Raw genomic sequence first — 19,988 nt, 5'->3', positions numbered from 1 at the left:
GCCTTTACGGTCCAAGAATAATGTTCATTGTAGCTAATTAGGTCGTTAACTTATTGTTCTATGTTTTATTTGATTTTTTAGATTCAGGGGTATTTATCTAATTCTGTCATCTCTAGTCGTGAGCCATGATTACAGCCACTCCAATCTTGTTGTTCTTGACTAGCATATGAAACACGAAGTCAAGAAGAACAAATCCATTGGGACATTGACTTCAATACCAAAATTGACAGCTTTCATGGAAGTTGAAAAAGCTTGAGTTCATATTATAGTTGGTTTTTTTCTTTTGGCAAAATGAGAGGAAAAGTTATCGTTAAGAAATGTCCTAAATGATAAATCTAGAATCTAGTCAAATAAGCATAAGGAAATAGTCTAGGGATGACTAATTTGCATTCAAGAAATGAGAGTGCATAGAGGACATGCACTCTCGAATCCTCCCTACGAGGTTGTCGAGGATCTACTATCCATCCGTGGGAGGGTGGAGATCCTCTACAAACCCTAACTTGTGATCCAACCCCTACCCATTCTTTCATAAAACGGACGGATTTCTAGTACAGAGTCGAAAGGAATAATCAATCTGAAAATGCCATAACCGTTGGATTCATTCAAAACCTTTTTCCAGAAGTTAAAATAGGGGACTTTTTCATTCAAAATAGATTCCTAACAACATTTTCTAACTGTACAATGTTCTCTAGTGGAAACCTCAAGCTAGAATGCAAATTTCTCTGTTTGATTGCTTATGATAAATCTTCCCTTTTGCTTGGCACAATGTACAAAACCGAAGCTACTTGATCTTCGTCAATTGTCACCTCCTTTTGATGCCTTCTTTGATGGGAGGAGCTCTATAATATGCTGGAATGGTTACCGGAAGGAACACCTGCCTCACTCCTTCTGCTTTGATGATGGGAAATATTATGCCAGACGCACACTGGAAAATATAAACATGATCACAAAAGAGATTATAAGAGAAATACAAGTATATTTTTCCCTATGTTAACTACACTGTCAGTTAGAATTAAGAATACATTCCTTGCAATTAGAAGTCTAAAATAATAATAATAAAAAAATGATAGAAAAACTATATGCATGATTCAGTATTCCAATATAATCAACTAAAAATGATAGAAAAAGCATGGACCGAAATCAATCTAGCTGCAATCCACATGTGTTTCGGTGAGGGAAATGGCAATAGAAGACGACCAACACCATATGTAGCCACTGCAAAGAAGTGGAGGACTAAACTTAATGGACGAGGGTTCAGACCAGAGAGTAAAGCCACCGGTCCTGCTGAAAATATGCCTCCAAGGCTTAAATAGTCAAAACATGCTTGGCGCATCTCCTTTCGGGCCTGATCAGGCGAAGCAGAAAACACCTTGTAGAGGCCACCAGCCAGAGTATTTATAGTAGACGCCACCGGCTGCAATAACAACATATCAAGTTATATAACATGTAAAGTAGCAGTTGTTGCTCATAGAAGGATACCTCGACTTCCAACAATTCTTGGAGCCAAACATGACCACAGAACAATGCAATCCCAAAATCATATGCTCCAAAAATAGTTCACCATAAGATTTGAAATATTATGGGACAATCCACCGAGTTGGTGTTCAAGACAATCAACGGAAACAAAACTTGTTTCTAATGATTATCAATACCATTTTGCCATCCAAATGTTATTTGCACCAGACACAATTAATATTTCATGGTTGGAAGTTAACGATTCTTCACCTTCCCTTTTGTTCTAGAGAGCTTACCTTGCGCAAGGTATAAAAGGATTCAAGATATTTGGACAATGAAGCAACATCATTCAAGTTATCTAGTGGCTTAAGGAGATCTCGGAGTACGACAATGTCGGAAAGTGCCACAGTCATTCCACCGCCAGTTAAAGGATGACGCATGTTGAAAGCATCACCCATTAAAAGGGCTCCAGGAGTAGGATGCAGATCCGCTGGCATGCTTCTATTTTGCATAGTTCTAATGTTTCCTTTGTCCACTGCAGATATGAAGTCATCACGAAGCTCTGGTGGAACCTGTGACAGAAGTATTTTTATTAATCCTGAGGTGTAAGAGATATAGACGTTCTTCTTGAAGACATAGTGGAATAACCATGAACAATAAAGAATAAAGGTCTGCCCATTCATCTGGGCTACGAACTTCGTAACCTAGGAGCATAAGCTGAAAAGATTAGATACCTGTGGAGCCACCACTGTTTTCAAATAGTTGGTCATTTCACCATTGGCAACAGAAGGCAATTTCTGACCAGGTACATCAACCAAACAACGAACCTCGGTGCTACTGATTGGATAAAACAAGATGGGTGAAGGGTTCGACGAAATGACATGCCCATGATTTGCAAATGGAAGTTGACATTTCTCTAAGACTAATCCAATAAAACAAGAGGGCACCTCCACCTGTTAAAAAAATAATATTTTGCTATAAGTCTCAGTAGACTGGAGTAAGAACTGAAATACCAAACTCTGAGAAATAGATGTTATGCACAAGACATGCTATCCTTAAGATGTTGAATATTAAGAGATGCATATTATAACTGACCATAAAACCAGCAGCCATTTTCCGACACAATTGTAACCACACCAAGCAAACTATTAGTATTAGATAGTTTCAAGATGACAGCCTCACCTTAGGGTTACATAGAGAGCGACGTAGATTTGAGAAGCAACCATCACACACTATTGTAAGAGGAGCATAAGCTTTATGTTCTTGACCATCCTTAGTTTTGTACTGAATCCCCCTAACAGTACCGTCTTCTTCAAGGAGGGATGTTACTGTACCTTGTTGTAATCGCACGCTGAACAGAAGATTGAATATTAAGAGGGGATGCAAAAATGAAGACGTGTTGAGTACAGTGCTAAACCAAAATGAATCCAGGAAACCGGAACATCCACCATTATTCCAAGACAGACTAAGTTTAATAAGCTACATCACTAATAAGAATGCGAGAAAGTTACTTCAGAAGAGTAGCTGCTTTTTCTCTCATCCTTTGTATAAAACGCCCATTGTGGAAGCTTCTTCCAGCCACGTTTGAGTGAAATTTCTCCAGAGGATACGACAATATAGCATTTTTTCCATCCTTGAAGAGAGCATATCCATGCACTCGCTGAGCGTCAATTTCTTCAACGCAATCTGATATAAACGTACAATTATGTAAAAATTCTTCCAATCATTTTTCTGCAATTATCTATAAATCATATTAATTTCTAGGAGGCTGCAAGCGGTAAGCTACAACAAGGATGTTAACTTTAATGCATACCTTCAAGGCCCAATTCAATTAATTTCAAGTATCCTCCAGGCTGGAGAAGTTCGCCCACCATTCGGTCGGGCTCTGTCAAGTCTCTTTCGATCACATGAACCCGTCTTCCGTTCTACATTTAGAGGCAGAATAAATGGGATTCCACTTGAAAATCTTTGCAACAATCGAAAAATGAAATAAAACGATAATTTAAAGCTAAAGGGTAATTCAATCATGGGTGAAATTGCATGTGAAGTAGGCAAGGTTAGACCCAAAAACTCAGGACACATTTCTACAACAAAAGCTACGGGGCTAGCTCATCCCATGCTGGTAAATCACGGGGCATAATTGAGACTTAAACTGTGTTTGAATATTGAACTGAGTTGAGTTGAGTTAAGATGATAAAATATTATTATAATATTATTTTTTAATATTATTATTTTAAGATTTGAAAAAATTGAATTGTTTATTATATTTTATGTTAAAATTTAAAAAAAATTATAATGATAAGTTGAGATAGATTTATGTACTAAATGAAGCCTGCAGCCGTCAACACGCAGTTGTATTTAAGCCTACAAGTAGACCGAAAACTCCATAAGAATACATCTTAATACACCCAACAGGGGATTGTGACCTCCTCAAGTATTAAGATTGCGTTTAGATGTTAAAGTGAATTGAGTTAAGTTGAGTTGAAATAATAAAATATTGTTAGATTATTATTTTTTGATATTATTATTATTTTGTGATTTAAAAAAATTGAATTGTTTATTATATTTTGTGTTGAAATTTAAAAAAAATTATAATAATAAATTGAGATGAGTTGAGAAGAGTTAATCATCCAAACGAAGCCTAAGTCAAATATACAAACCCATTTAATTAAATTATCTAACAAAATTTTGAAATTATAATTCCACATGAGACAACAAGCCACCACCCTCGGTATTCATAAATATTCCTTAGTACAATAAAACAACACAAAAATGATAAAATAAAAAAAGTCCCAACACACTATAAACTTTTTCAATGCCGAGTGTATAACAGAGTCAAAGTGTGAAAACTATAGTTTCCAGAATCACTGTTTTTATGATACAATAACTTCCAAAACATCAATTTTTGCAACCACGGAAAAAGAATAAAAGTAAAAATGACAAAATATTAAAACCTTTGTTTTTCTTTCATGAGAGAAAAAACATACCCTGCCGAGGGCGTAAGCGAGGGCGGAGCCGGCAACTCCGGCGCCGACGATGATGACTTCAGCGTCAGAGACATCCATGGGACGGCATTCTTCGTCGGTGAAGCTCCTGTGGGCGCATTCTTTTGGGAAATCCTTGTTCTTCAACTTTCTTTTGTTGGTATTGCAACAGAGAGTGTAGAGAAGAAAGAACCCGAACACGGAGCCAAAAAAAGTCCAAAGTACTCGTTGATCAATCGACACCATTGTCGTCCTAGGAACGAAACGATGATACCCAGATGAAGAAGAACCAATGCGTTGGTATCAAACACTCGGTTCTTGCCTCAACCTCTCCAGCAATACCAGTTCCTGTTTTGGTTCTTTTGGGCGTTATAGGTGCTGACGCAGGGGATTTTTTACGTAGGAGGAGAGAGATTGTGATTGTGGAAGACCTTTGAGAATTGGAATGTTGATTGTGGTGTGAATGGTGAGGACTGAGGAGGGAGTGCTGGTGCTTTTGTAGGGGCAAGCTGCTGGTCGCAAATGAGAGTTGGGATTGTGGTTGTGGGTGAGGGAGAACTGACCAGGTTCTTGTCATTTTGGTTTCTTTCTTTGTTAATAGCTCTGTTAATATTAAAAAAGTTCTGAGAATGAGAGATGGGAATGTCGTCTTTTCGGTAAATGCCATCCAAATAAGGTCGTTGATATTGACTGCAACAAAGAAGTCTTCGGTAAACACAAATCAAGATAATAAGACACAACATAAGTAAGAGGAAATATGAGTTAGTTGGGTTGTGGTCTCCGACCAACTTTTTTTATTTATTAAATGAATCAAGTTGTCAAGCCTCTTGTAATTGGAAAGAGCGGTGCTACTCGCTTCCTGCTAATGGTTTTGGGATGAGTTATTTTTTTTATATTTTTTTTACGTGTATTTTTTTAATGCATTTAAATATATTTTAAAAAATTAAAAAATTTATAATATTATTAAAAAATACTTACTTAATCATTAAGTAAAAAATAATAATAAAAAAAATTCATAGTGATAAAAACTAACGGTAAAAGTAGTATTTTCTAATTGTAAACTTTTGAGCCTACTTGTACTAGTGTGCGGTAAACACAAACCAACATAATAAGACACACATAAGTAAGAGGGAATATGTGTTAGTTGAGCTGTGGTCTCTAATTTTTTATTTTTTTCCCTACACATAACATATGATTTCTACTCCTTTTTATTTCTACAAGGAGAAAACTCCTTGTTGGGTTAAAACCCTGGTGCTCATTATTCCCTTTATCGCTAAAGGGGAGAAAATATCAATTAAACAATAAGGTTGCGTTTGGATATTAAATTGAGTTGAGTTGAGATGATAAAATATTATTAAAATATTATTTTTTAATATTATTATTATTTTAAGATTTAAAAAAGTTGAATTATTTATTATATTTTATATTGAAATTTGAAAAAGTTGTAATGATGAGTTGAAATGAATTGAGACGAATTTAAGAAGCAAACGAAGCTTAAAGGTTGTGTTTGGATGTTGAAATGAGTTGAGTTGAGTTGAGATGATAAAATATTGTTAGAATATTATTTTTTAATATTATTATTATTTTGAGATTTGAAAAAGTTGAATTGTTTATTATATTTTGTATTAAAATTTGAAAAAATTGTAACGATAAGTTGAGATATGTTGATGATCCAAACGAAGCCTAAGTCAACCGATCCTTACCACGAACTTAATCTCATGCTTTTCACTCCTCTTCGATTGTAATTTTAACTTTACTTAATTTAATATGCCCACCCGTTAAAAGGGCCCACGTAGTTTGAAGTATGAAATTTTTTATTTTTATAGTTTCAAATCTAATTTAAGAAATTGGTGGTAATTTAGAAGCAGTAAATATTTTTTATTTTATTTTATTTTAAAAGCAGTAGATTTTGAAGTGGTATGACATGAGGCATTTAATTCGTATTTGCAATGCTAAGAATCTCTGTTCCCTAATTAACTTAAGATGGAATTGCCATTCAAACATAGATTCCTAAAACTGTTTAAACATCCACATATATTGGCTTGTCCCAAAACTAGTTTAATCCCGTTGTCAAAGTCACAGTGGCAGCATGCCTAAGCATTAAGATTTCTTTTGGTTTTTAAAATATTTTATTATATGCGGTTCTTCAATATCATCCACTTTTTTTTTTTTTTCCTAAGCATGCTTGCATATTATAAATAGATAAAACAATTAAAAATTATTAAGGAGGGTCTTTCCCGCTGTCAATATACAAAATAGTAGAAGGAATAATATCTAATGGAATGCTACCAAACAAAGAGTTTGTAGCTGCCCATTGCGCAACAGAGTGCTCAAATCGATTTTGGGATCGATCAATCTTGTGAAGGCTCCAATCTGAGTGGGATTTCAAAGAGTTTGCAATATCTTTCGAGATAGGTGCTATTTGCCAGATCTGTTCTTTTTTATAAATAGAAGAAATCACCAACTGAGAGTCTCCTATTAGAGAGATAAAAGGATGGTTGAGTTGTTCCGCCATTTTGAAAGTTAACTTTGCCACAAGTGCCTCTGCCATTACCAGGGTCGTGGAAAAATTTGTCTTAATCCAGATTTCGATGACTTCTCCTGTTGAGTTTCTGCTTACAGCTGAAGCCAAAGAGAAAGAATTCCTAACTGCTGCATCAAGGGAAATACATATTTGATTCGTGTGAGGTTTTTGTCATTCCTTCTCCACTTTGGATTCAAACTTTTCTTTCCATGCATGAAGATTTTTTTTATAAGAGAGATTCAGTTGTTGTAAAAGATTGTGAAGTGAGAGTTCTTTGCAATTATGGACTTTGTCATTTCGGAGCCTCTAGATGAAATCTAGAATCAGACCAGCAAAAACTTTGAACGGGTGATCTTCCTGGGATGAAAGACCGAGTTTATTCTGGGGGTATAGTATAATTTGGAACCAATCTTTCATTGAATTTACCGCCAGGGAAGATAGATTTAAGGGTCATCTGCTACAACTCTAGAGAATTCTAGTTATGGGGCATTCAATGAATAGGTGCATGAGAGTCTCTTCTTTTTCATCACAAAGCAGACAGTTTATGGAAGGAATGCTCGGAATGAACCTTTTGAGGCGCTCTCTTGTTGGCAAAATATCTCAAAGTATCTTCCATAAAAAGAGTTTGTGCCTGTCATGGATCCTGAGTTTCCAAATTTTCTCCCATAATATATCCGAAATTGCTTCTTTGGAGTAGTTTGCGATATTTGATGCAAGATGGCAGACACTCTTAACTGAGAAAATCTCATTTTGAGTTTTAGTCCAAATAGCACAATCCTCAGCTAGATTGGAGATGGGTAGAGGAATTTTAAAGATTTTCTTTATGCTTTCTTGTTGGAACATGGAATTTAGCAATGGGAGATTCCAAGATTTATCATTCTGATTAATCAGGTCTGAGACCTTCAAGGTAGTCGAGAGATCAAGGTGAGGGGAAAAGGTTTAAAGTTTTCCATAGTCGGGATCCAGGGATCTAGCCAAGCTTTCACAGACAAACCATTTACAATTTTGAAACATGTACCTTTTTCCAGTATTGGTCTTGTCTTTAGAATTCATTTCCAGAGACTCGAGTAAGTTACCTTTTTGGTTGCTAATTCGAAGACGCTTGATTTCAAATATTTCTTGGATAGAAGTTTGTGCCAGATATTGTTGCTTGGTTGGCTCATTTCCCATCCTGCCTTCGCTATCAATGCCACATTCATATTTTCCATCAGTCTTAATCCCAGTCCACCATCTTTTTTTGGTTGCCAAATAGATTTCCATGATTTTAGGCAAAGCTTTTGCTTTTTGGTCATTTGATTTTCCCCACCTAAAATTTTTGAAGCTAGAGTTCAGCTTCTTACAAATTGATTTTTGTAGCATATGCGTTGACATTTGATATGTTGGGATGACGCTTGCTACTGATTTGATAAACATCGTTCTACCAGCTTGAGAGAGCATTTTTTATTTACAACCATCTAGCCTTTTATTAATTTTTCCCATCAAGTCTTTGTAGTCCTCTTTCCTGGATTGACCAAAAGTTGTCTGTATACCCAAATATTTTATTTTTGAGGACGACTCTTTGTATGGCATATTCTCTGAGATTACTCTTCTTGTTGCTTGACTAGTGTTTTGAGTAATGTAGATAGTGGATTTGCTTTGATTGATGCGCTGGCCAGACCAAGCTTGATATTTATCCAGAGTATTATTGATCAACTGAATCAACCTTCTTTTTGATTTTGCAAAGATAATTAAATCATCTGCGAAAAGAATATGAGATATTGTGGGACTATCTCTGCTGATTTTAATGCCTTCTAAATTTTTCAGTTCTTCTGATCTTGCCAATAGCCCTGAAAGTACCTCCGTGCATAGGATGAACAGAAAGGGCAAGATGGGATCGCCTTGCCGAAGACCCCTTTGTGCCTTGAAGAGACCTTTTGGAGATCCATTGATGAGGATAGAGAATGAAGCCGTAGAAATGCATTCTTTAATGAAATTTATCCAAGTAGAGTTGAATCCCAAAACTCTCATAACAGCATAAAAAAATCCGATTCAATAAAGTCGAAAACCTTTTCCATATCCAGCTTTAGAGCTATCTGACCTTTCTTCCCCTTGTGATGCTTTAGGTGATGAAACATCTCATGGGCTATTATAGAATTTTCCTTAATATTGTGGTTGGAGACAAAGGCCATTTGGAAAGGTGAAATTATGGATAGAAGGGATTTTTTCAGCCTGTTTGCCACAAATCTTGTGATGATTTTATAAATGACATTTGTCAGACTTATTAGCCGGAAATGCTGAGGGGAAATAGGGTTTACTATTTTTGGGATGAGGGTTATGTGGGTATGGTTTATTTGTTTCAGAAGTTTCCCACTCTTGAAGAAATTTTGAACTGTCGCGACCACATCTTTTTTGATAATATGCCAGTAATGTTTGTAAAAAAGAGTTGTCATCCCATCTGGTCCTTGTGCTTTATGATTTGGAATTTGTTTGAGTGCACCAAGAATTTCCCCTTCTGAAGGCATCTCTATTAAGAGTTTATTTTCATCTTCTGAAATTTGTCTTTCAAAAAGGTTTTCCAGATGCTCCGAGAATATAGGATTTGTAGAGGTATAAATGGATTTAAAATAATCTATGAAAGTAGATTCAATGATATCTTGATCCATTGTCCAATTACCTGGGCTTAGCTTGATTGAGTCGATCTCATTTCTTCTTCGGCGAATAGTCATTGACAGATGATAAAACTTTGTATTTAGGTTAGTTGTAGTGAGCCAAGTAATTCTTGATTTTTGTCACCAAAGAGTTCCTTCATTTTTGAGTTGTTCTTTAAGCTTGTAGTGGAGAAACTTCTCCTTCTGTAAGCTCTACTGATTTGACGGATTACTCTAGAGATTGCTTATCTCTGACTTGAGGTGCTGGATGTTGGTCTGAATCTTTCCGAAGTGGATTTTATTCCAATGCTTGAGTGCCTTTTTTGTTTTCTTGATTTTATTACATAGGATAAAGGCAGGGTTCCTATAGAAATGATGGTTCCATACCTCTTGAATTATAACATTGCTGAATGGCTCTCGAGTCTAGAATTCCTCAAATTTAAATGGAGATAGATTCTTCCTTATCTTCATAGTGTTAAGCAAGAGGGGTTATGATCAGAGGTTGAAGAGACAATATGTTGAACAGTGGCATCTGGAAAAAGTTGGTGCCAATTTACATTGGCTATACCACAGTCCAAACGTTCTCTAATCATTGCCTTTCCCATGCGATTATTTGTCCATGTGAAGATAGGTCACGAGAAACCAATATCAATGAGGCCATGAGAATCCATTAAACTTTGTAGGCTGCCTATGGATGTGGACGTAACTGGTCTGCCACCATATTTATCTTGTTGCTTAATAAATAGTTGAAATCACCTATGCAGAGCCATGGTCCATTAAAGGAGCCATGAGTTGAATCCAAATGAGTCCAGAATTTTGCTTTTTGTTGCCATTGTGCTGGAGCATAAACAAAAGTTGCTAACCAAGGATTATTGAAAGGATCAAAATAAACCAAAATAGAGATAACATTAGCATTAATATGAACCGGTTCAATATCCACACCCGATCGCCATAATAACAAAAAGCCTCCTTTTTTTCCCGAGGCGGGGACGTCAAAAAGGTGGAAACCCAGACTATTTACAATAGTAGAGGTGATATCATTAGACACCATGGTTTTCGACAAAAAGATAATATCCAAATTAAAATTATTTATAAAAGCCCTTAAACTTCTAATTGCCTTAGGGCGGGCTAGACCCTTGCAATTCCAAATCAGGGACTTCATGGAAGAGCTGGAGGCATGGTAGAGCCTGCCTCGTCAGCTTTCTTGGATTTTCCGGGTAGTGATGCCTTGGATGAAGCTTTGGTGTATGGCTTTGATCTTGCGGCTTTCTTTGTTTTTTTAACCTTACCAGATGATGCTCCTTTTGACTTGATAGAAAGTAACAAACCAGCCGCTTCTTTTTCCTCATCTCCAACGTTTGTCTGTGGATTATCAACCTCAAGTATTTTTTGTACTTTTGTTCTTGGAGGATTAGAGCCTTTGTCTGATAAAGGTGCCGCCCTTTTGTTGGGGATTGGTGAAGTTGAATTTTCCTAAGCACCTGCTTGAAAACTGACTTATAGCGAAGACTCTACCAAACGTATATTGGGCCTTGAGTCTGCCGAGTGAGGACTTAGGACAACTGGGTGATAAGTAATAGAAGGAACAAAATCTAATTGCTTTGGTTTTGGATCCAAAGGGCTTGAAGCATTAAAAGGGGGACCAGACTTCCATTTATTATTATGGGCCATACCTTCTAGTGGGCTTTTCAAGCTCTCTGCCTTCTCTCGTTCCCTGTAGGGAGATACTAGTTGAAATCTGCTGTGAATTATTACTTCCCACCAACGAGATGCCAGTTAGTTTAGTCCGCATAAAAACTTCGGCATTTGTCTTCAACCAGCTGGAGACCCATTCTTCAGTGTTTATAGAAGGAGAGAAAATAAAATTCGTCGAGTCCGTCCCCGTGAGATTACTAAGAGGACCTATTAAGAGATTGATTTAGTACCCTGTATCTCTTGAGTGATTGATGGGGCGAGGTTTGGTGGAGGGGAGTTAACACCCGGAGTGAATGAGAGATTTTCGGTTGTTGGAGAGCCATTTATTGCAGATTGAGGGCCACTGTAGACTACAGTCAACGAGGCCATCCTCACCATCCAATCCAGGGGGACTTCACCAGCTGTGATGTCACTATGAGCATCACTGAGGATGCCACTATGAGTGTCGCTGAGGGCTCCGCTTTGGGCATCGCAGAGGATGCCACTGTGAGCGTCGCGAAAGCAGCCGCTATGAACTCCGCTGAATACACCGCTACAAGGGGCTGGGAACAACAAATTTGGCCCAGATTCCCTCTTCCTTGTCAAAATCTGGGAGGTGAGTTGTATTTTCATTGGGTTTTCCGCTAAAATGCCTTTGCAGATTCCACTGTGTTTGCCGCTTGCATCTGCTTGAGAGTTGAAGTGATACTCGTTTGGGTTTTTGCTGGAAATAAGCTCATAGGGAAAACTAACTCTAATCGGAGGTTTGGATGAGTAGTCTTTGAAAAGAGTCTGATTATCAGTTTAATGGAAATCCCAATTATTTCCTAGTTTCCCTCTAACGAACGAATTTCCTCTTACAGAGAGGTCTTCTTCGTTCATAACAGCTTTCCCTTTTCCCTTTAAATCGTTTGTTAGTTGTTTGTTTGAAGGGAACATTGGTAGAATAAGGGCCGACGAACCAAAGCCCCTGTTTTCCAGCATTTCAATGTCTGGAAGGTTTCTTCTTTCTTGAGTCCTTTCTTCTTCTGGAGAAAAATCCATGGAGATTCTAGGAACATTTTCTTGACCTTGGTGAATAGGATTGATTAACATGAAAATAGGGGATTCTGCAGGTAGCCAAGGCCCAAATGACATTTGTTCTGTGTTAGACTTTAGAGAATTGCAGAAAGACGTTCGTATTTAAACGAAACCCATGTGTTAAAATTGTTTTCTCTTGGTTCCCATAGTCCTTGCTTCAGAGGTTTAGTGATGTCTAAATCCACCTTTATTCTGGTGAATTTCTTACAGGCTAATCCAAAGAGAGGATCAACATCCACTCATAGGAAAGTTCCAAGTGCATTCCTATCTTGTAAGCATTTTTTTCTGTCATGCGGTTTCTGGTGAGTCCATAGATTTGAATGTGGAATGGTGATGTGTTGAGACGAATCTCTTTCCATGTGGTTTCTGCAGGACAGTTTTTGAGGATGAAGAGATGCTCTTTGAAATTCCAAAGGATTTGGCTTACAATTCACTTTTTGTCACCAGCATTTTGGAAAGTAAAGAGGAAAGTGCTTACATCAAGATCTTCAATGTGGAACTTGCTAAAGAAGCTCCAAGCAGCTCTGAAGGAAGCATGTAGGGAGATTTTGTTCAGTGGTCGAGTTGTAACTATTCGACCGATGAGAGCTAATCCAGGATCACCATTAGCAGGCTCATTTTCAGGGGATAGATTTAAACCTTCCCAAGAAAGGACTTCTGTTTGGTGAATCAACTGCTCCATATCCATAAGGAGGATACAAGAAACTGTAAGAGTGTGTAGAGGGTTGACGAGAAACACTACTGAGAAAGGCAGAGAGAATTCTAGGAGAGAGAGCGAGTGCAATTTTTTGATCAATAAGATATATATCTTCAATACCATCAACTACTTTTAAATTAACAAGTAGAATCTCAAATTATCACGATTTTTCAATTTAAATCTTAAGTTATTAAAAGAATTTGGCTATATGTATCATTGGTTATTGTTTGATGGTTCAGAACATATGTATCATCAGTTAAAATTGATGCTATTTGAATACATTTACACCACACAACATCCACATGGCATGATTTGATTTGTAAGATTCAAATTTTAAGATTTATCTTCCAAATCAAATCATACCACGTAGATAATGTGTGGTATAAAGATTTTCAAATAAAATATCTTAAAATTGTATATGCAAATTTCCAAATTTTATCATCTGTGGTGTAAATTAATCTAAAAAACAATAGTAACTTGAGATTTTATCCTAATAATGTGACAAAATCCCAATCATCTTATTTGCAAATAGAATCTATGGAATAGAATACTTTGGGATCACAAGCGGTATATATATATATGTAACTACCTTCATTTACAATTTAAATTATTAATATTGACGAATTACACTTTCAAAGTGTCAATTTTTAATAGTTTGAGTATGTTGTATGTAACACCCAAGCTTAAGATCTGGTCCAGGTCCGTGGAGAAGCCCATCCCATCTGTGAAACGACGTTGTTTTGGTAAGCGGATTTCTTCTTTCTTTTTCCTCTTTCTCCCCTCCCTCAACAACTTTTTTCTTTTTTCCTTCAGTTTTTCTTTTGTCCCCCCCGCCCCCAATTCACACCTCTCCAGAATTGTTCATTGTCTCTTTGTGCCCCACTTCCTCAGAATTATCTCTCTCGCTTTGTGCTTCAGATTGAAGCTTCCTCACTGGAATTTGACTCAAGGATAGTAAGCCCTTTCTCCCACCTTCTTTCATCAACTATATATATATATATATATATATATCTGCCCATCCCTCTATCTCCTCTATAATGTCGACACCTCTCTTTGTTTTGTCAATCTCTACCTCGCCAGCTAGTAAGTCTCATTCGTCCATTTCTCTCTTCCTTTGTCTCTCTTTCTCTCTCTCTCTCATCCGACATATATATATATATATATCACGTTCTCTATTTCAGATTGAGTTTTGTTGCTCCTCTTGTTGTGTCATCGCTATCCAGTTCTGTCGTCGTTGTCGTCCGACCTCGAGACCAAGCAAGTAAACCCTTAATCCCTCCCTCTCTGGTTTCCTCTCTCTAGTTATCCCTTTCTCTCTCGCTCATCACTCCGTTTTGTGTTGTACTCCATCGTGTTTTACTCCATCACTGCCATCATCTAAGCCCTGCCACACCGTCACTCATGATGTCAAATTAAGCCACCGGTAAGTCCTCTCCATCTATCTCTCTCTCTTTTGGTTTGTTTTCCCCTTTGTTTCTCACTTGCTACTTTGATCTTGCCACCAGGCCAAGCCACTACATGCCTTCCGTTCAAACCACTGTGATCTAACAAGCTTCATTGCATGGAGCCCTACTGCTCATCACTCACCCCGTTCTGTCATAGCCTACTTGGACTGTTTCGGTAATGCCCGTCCTTGTGGTGTCACTTCAGAAAATAATTTTACTGACCATTTTAAAACTTTTTCCCTTTCCTTCCCAAGATATAAAAAACTCTTAAGTTTAAAACTAAAATCTACTCTATAAATATAAGAGAGAATTTTGCAGCGAAAATCATTAAGTTTATTTCAAAGTCGTTTTACAAAAATGCTCTTTCATACGTTACATAAAACTGGGCTAGGCTTTTGTCACACTTCCTTTGGGCCATCTCTGTCCTGACGCTTCTTTCTCATTTTGTCCGAGTGAAGGAGGGACATATATAAAAACTAAAGTGAGTCGAATACTTAGTAAGTATTACTTCATACTATAAAAATATACTAACATTGATTTTCATTCATGCATTCATCATTCATCTACATATTGTATAAAGCATTCATTACATTTGAAAATATTATAAGGTGGAGTTTTTCTTAAAATGATTTTCATTTCTTAAAACATTTCTCACACCTTGTACATTCTTCATAAAGAGCTAAATGATTCCACAACATTCAACTTAACTCTTTTCACTTTTCATCTGGTCGGTACACACTGTTATTCCTCGTGTGTTAGGGTTAGCGGTCTTTTGGACCAAGATTATGCTTGTGGCTATAGGTTAGGAATCTCTTTTAGTTAAGGGCAGCACTAGGTGCACTACCAGTACTACTTACCCAGCATTGCAATCTGTCTAGTCCTTTGATATCATCACTCATTCATTTAGTCATGGTCGTTACATATTTTTCTACATTAAAACATTCATTAATTCCTTTCATTTCCTTTCCTTTCCTTTCATTCAATCCTTTCCTTTTCATTCCTTTCAGTCATCAGTCAATTTCATTTTATAAACATCTTTTAAAAGAATAAGTTTAAACATCATCATAAACATTGTTTCATAGCATCCTTTAAAACTTATTTCATAGTCTCATTTAAACATCAGTTCATAGCGTCATTTAAAAACACTTTCATCGCATCATTCAAAGCATCAAGCATAAACCTCAACATTTCATTTCATAGAAAATAAAGATAATAGATACTACATATATCATCCAATCACATGCATACAACTATCACTTTGGGTGCATAAATAAGGGCTGCCAAATAGGGTCTTTACTTACATATACATTCAAACATTCATGTATAGCATACTTTCATAAAATATTATTTCATTTCATTCCATAAAGTATCATAAAGAGAAACTTTTCATTTTCATTTCATGTCATTTAGAAAACTCTATAAAAGTATGAACATAATACTTACCTGGACTCCATGCTATTTACATTTCATGCAGTCCATATATGTGCATGTCAGATGGCAACCTATATGCATACATAACCTCAACATCATTTCCTTTTCAAGTGCATAATTAACTAAATTTATAAAATACATAAACTTCTTTTCACTAGGACTTCCTTCACTTAGACATACTCTATCATCCAAGTACATCTTCTATGCTTTCATTTATCACGTTTCCTAAATTCTCAACCCATTGATTGGGACCCACTTGAGGTCACCTTTCAAACACAACATTCTACTTCAAGTGCTTATCCTTTAAGGTGAACCTCCATGATTCACTTTAAAGTTAAGACACATTATCATCTTCATCACACTCTTCCTATCAAATTATCCATCCCGATGCATAACTTGGATCAACCAAGTTATATAAAATCAATCCTAGTCAATACATACATCCCTTCCTTTATTCATGTATAATCTAATCAACACTTCATCATAATCCAAACCAAACATAATACACAACTTTAAACCAACCTTGAGGCTTCAACATCATGTGCTCATGCTTAAGACAGATTATCCATTACATATGGTAAATCTGTCTGGTGCAGGTGTCCAACCAATTTACACATGCACCTTACCCCTTTTATTACCTAAGATCAACATATAATCCACTAAACGCCCGCTTGTGTAAACAAATTTCATACACCCGATACTAACGTTCAACTTAAACACATACCATTGTCACACTTGGTAGTCTTCCTCAACCTTCACAATCCCAACACATCACTTGACATCATGCCACTTCATAGACTATACAACTATCCCAACACTTCACATAATTTTCAACCACTTCCAAAATGCACCATGATCCCATTACTTCATATGGCATCCAACCACTGCATAACTACCTAATCACCCCATTCTTCTCATAGCACAACTCTACATTTAACCTCCATCACTTTGTAGCACACTGTCATAACACCAACTACGTCACATCTGCACTAACGTCCAACTCAAACCTAACTAACATGACACTTCATACAATCTACCCAACTATATAACTTATCTCGACACTTCACTCGATCTACATGACGTACAACCACGTCATGGTTACGCCACATCCAATCACTTCACACAGCACTTCAAACTACATTGTTTATCCCAACACTTCCAATGGCATCTTGCCATTCCATAGCTACACAACCCCGTCACTTCACATTACTTACAGCCACAACACTACACAATATTGTCCAACACTTCACCTACACAGCCACATCACAAACAACTTCATTCATCGATCACAACACAGTACATTCACAACACCATTTCAATACCAACTTTGCAACAATATAATTCTTAATGTAAAAAGGATAGGAATTATACCATAACAAGAGGCTGAAAGCAACCGTCGCTTGCTGCCTACATGGTCCCACGGTGGCAACTACTCATGTGCAAGGAAGGGCCAATTAAGGTGTGGTGGTCACTGTCGTGACCTTAAAGCTAATTGGGTGGTTGAGGAGATCTAAAAAGGAAATGGAGAGGGGTGGTCGTAGCATGGTGTGGTGGCAGAGGGGCTAACTGGGGTACTGTGGCTGGCATGGGCGACAAGGCTTGGGCTTCACGGTCTGCTGCCATGTGGGAGGCGGTTGCAATGAGGCTTGGTGGCGGTGCAAGAAGAGCTAGGGTGGTGGGTTGAGAAACAGAGAAAGAGAGAGAGACGCGAGAGCTAGGGTGGAGTAAGGATGGATGACGGTTGGTGACTGGAGCCATAGGCAGCTGTGGGTGGCGATGGTCGTGGCTAGAGGTGGCGCAAGGTGGCAACGCACTAGGAAGTTATTTGGATGACTTGAAGTTGTGTAGTAACGAGTTGGAAGGTTGGGGATTTTGGAGTTAGCACATTTCATTTTATTTTAGATGTACTAGTTTTAATTCTATTAATTTTTAGCTTGAATTAACTATATTTATGTGTGATTTGATTTTTGTCGGCCACTATGTGAGGCAATTCAAAATATTAAAAAGTTCATGTAAGCGATGTTCCTATGCTAGACTTTGTCTAAATAAATTGGGATTAATTTTATGAAAAACGTGCATACTCTGTAATGAAAAATTTGAAAATAACTTTATCATTTTTCTACATAACTCACTGTATCTAAATATGAAAAGAAAAATATTTTTTGACGTGATTAATGTAGACCTGAGCAAATATTTAGCAATATGTTCTTGAGTATGTAAAAAGAGCGAATATGAAATATGAAATTGTGTTTATGATTATGTAATTTGTATCTATTTATCACTCTACTACTGATATGAAATGTTGCATATGAAAACCTCTAGCTTGACATTCTATTTTTGTTTCCATTCCAACCTTACTATGGGTGTAAAACTGTAACCTCTATTATTGTGTTGGTACCAACATCTCCGTTTCTAGTGCACCCACTTTAGAAATACAATGATTTTATATGTGATCTTCCCTATGTGCACACTCGGGACTCCAAGAATAATAAGGAAAAAATTTTACATTCTATTTCTACTCAATTGGTTGTTGGGATTTGTACAACCCTACCACGGGGATTAAACCTGGAATATGTTCTGAAATGATGATACTCAATTATGTTATGCCCAAGGACTTCATATATAAATATTCCTGAATTGTCACTCTGATATTTTGATAACATGTTTTATTCTACATTATGTAACTGGCTCATGTTTACACACTGGTATATATTCACTGCTTACTGAGTTGTTGATAATTCACACAATTACATTCAATAATTTCATATGCTTTTAATGGTTCGGCTGGGAATCAAAATTAGGAAGCATGGGCAAGATTAGTTGAGGATAGTGGATTTAGGATCTAAGGGTACTATGATTATTAGAGGATTTTATTCAGTAGATTGGATCTTATTATATTGATTTGGTTTATTGGGATGTTGATATTTTATTGAGACTTTGTGGAATTGTTGATTAATTATGTTGAGGTCCTTGTAGAGGAATATCTATATTTAGTTTGAATAAATGAGTTTATGTTTGTATATCCTTTGGAGTATATATATTGTATTGTTAGGAAATAATTTTAGATAACATGAACTAACTCCCTAGACCTCAGGTTACAAGGCGTTACATAGTACGTTAGAACTTAGATTGATAGTAGAGAATGCAAAATGTAAACACCTAGTCAGTGTAAGGGTGCAAAGTATATTTATCTCTAATTTTATTTATACTCCATTGTACATATTCCATATATGAATAGAGAAATATTTTAGGCACAAAGACATTCTACAAAAGTAAATCTATAAACTGAAATGGCTTGATGTTGTGTGTAAGATCATAGATCTACTTTTATTATAAAGTAGATCTAACATATCATATAAAATCGTGTCAGTCTGTGGGTTTACTTTTATAAGATCTTTTTGTGATTCTAACACTTCTCATATAAATATGGATAGATTGGATTGAGGATGTGATAATGTGTGTCATTTAACGCTCTTTACAATGTGTATTCGTTGTTTAAAAAAATGAAGCGCAACATGATACTTACATTATGTTATATCATTAAGAACTAATAGATATGAAGGTATTTTTTTTAATAATATAATATGGTAATATGCATACTATGAAAATAACTAATAATAAACTTTAATTTCCGACCGGGTCTTTTCTCTTATCTCTCTACCCAGGCGACAATACCTTCTACCATTGCCAAGATTCCAGTCTGTTCACTGGGTGGAGAGGAGTTTTTCAGTTCCACCCACCTCCTCCACTAGCCAGTCGTGGCCCGTAGTAGCCTAATTTCCTTTCCTGTTTTATCTACTTTTTCTGTTTTTTGTCTTAGGTTTTTCTCCACAGTGCCGCAACATGCTGATCTCTTGCTTTCTGACATCCTCCAACCAACACGCGCTACCTTTTCTACATCTCCAGTCGCCGATCTTCTAGTTCGCAGAAGGTTTCTGCTCATCCGTTTGGCACGTTTGTCGCACGCGCTTCTTATGTTGTGCACATCAACCATGCGCCACCGCATCCTAGAGCTGCTTTTGTGGACACGCGCGGCTACCCTGGCATCAGAGGCTTGGGATCCTTTGGATC

General features: G+C 36.8%; 1 protein-coding gene across 1 annotated transcript; it reads right to left on the bottom strand.

Moving 5' to 3' along the window:
- Positions 1-618: 618 nt before the first annotated feature.
- On the bottom strand, positions 619-5,175 carry LOC121266055 (squalene epoxidase 3-like). The gene is made up of 8 exons (XM_041169758.1): positions 4,443-5,175; positions 3,269-3,380; positions 2,967-3,141; positions 2,638-2,806; positions 2,190-2,408; positions 1,752-2,027; positions 1,136-1,414; positions 619-925 (listed from the first exon to the last, which is right to left on the bottom strand). The coding sequence occupies exons 1-8, from the start codon at positions 4,683-4,685 to the stop codon at positions 803-805; spliced, it is 1,596 nt and encodes a 531-aa protein (XP_041025692.1). The 5' UTR covers positions 4,686-5,175; the 3' UTR covers positions 619-802.
- Between the last annotated feature and the right edge of the window lie 14,813 nt (positions 5,176-19,988).

Source organism: Juglans microcarpa x Juglans regia, chromosome 1D (genome assembly GCF_004785595.1).
Source record: "Juglans microcarpa x Juglans regia isolate MS1-56 chromosome 1D, Jm3101_v1.0, whole genome shotgun sequence".
Lineage (NCBI taxonomy): Eukaryota > Viridiplantae > Streptophyta > Magnoliopsida > Fagales > Juglandaceae > Juglans > Juglans microcarpa x Juglans regia.
The sequence above is the reverse complement of the archived record's forward strand: the minus strand, read 5'-3'. Positions and strand labels throughout refer to the sequence as shown.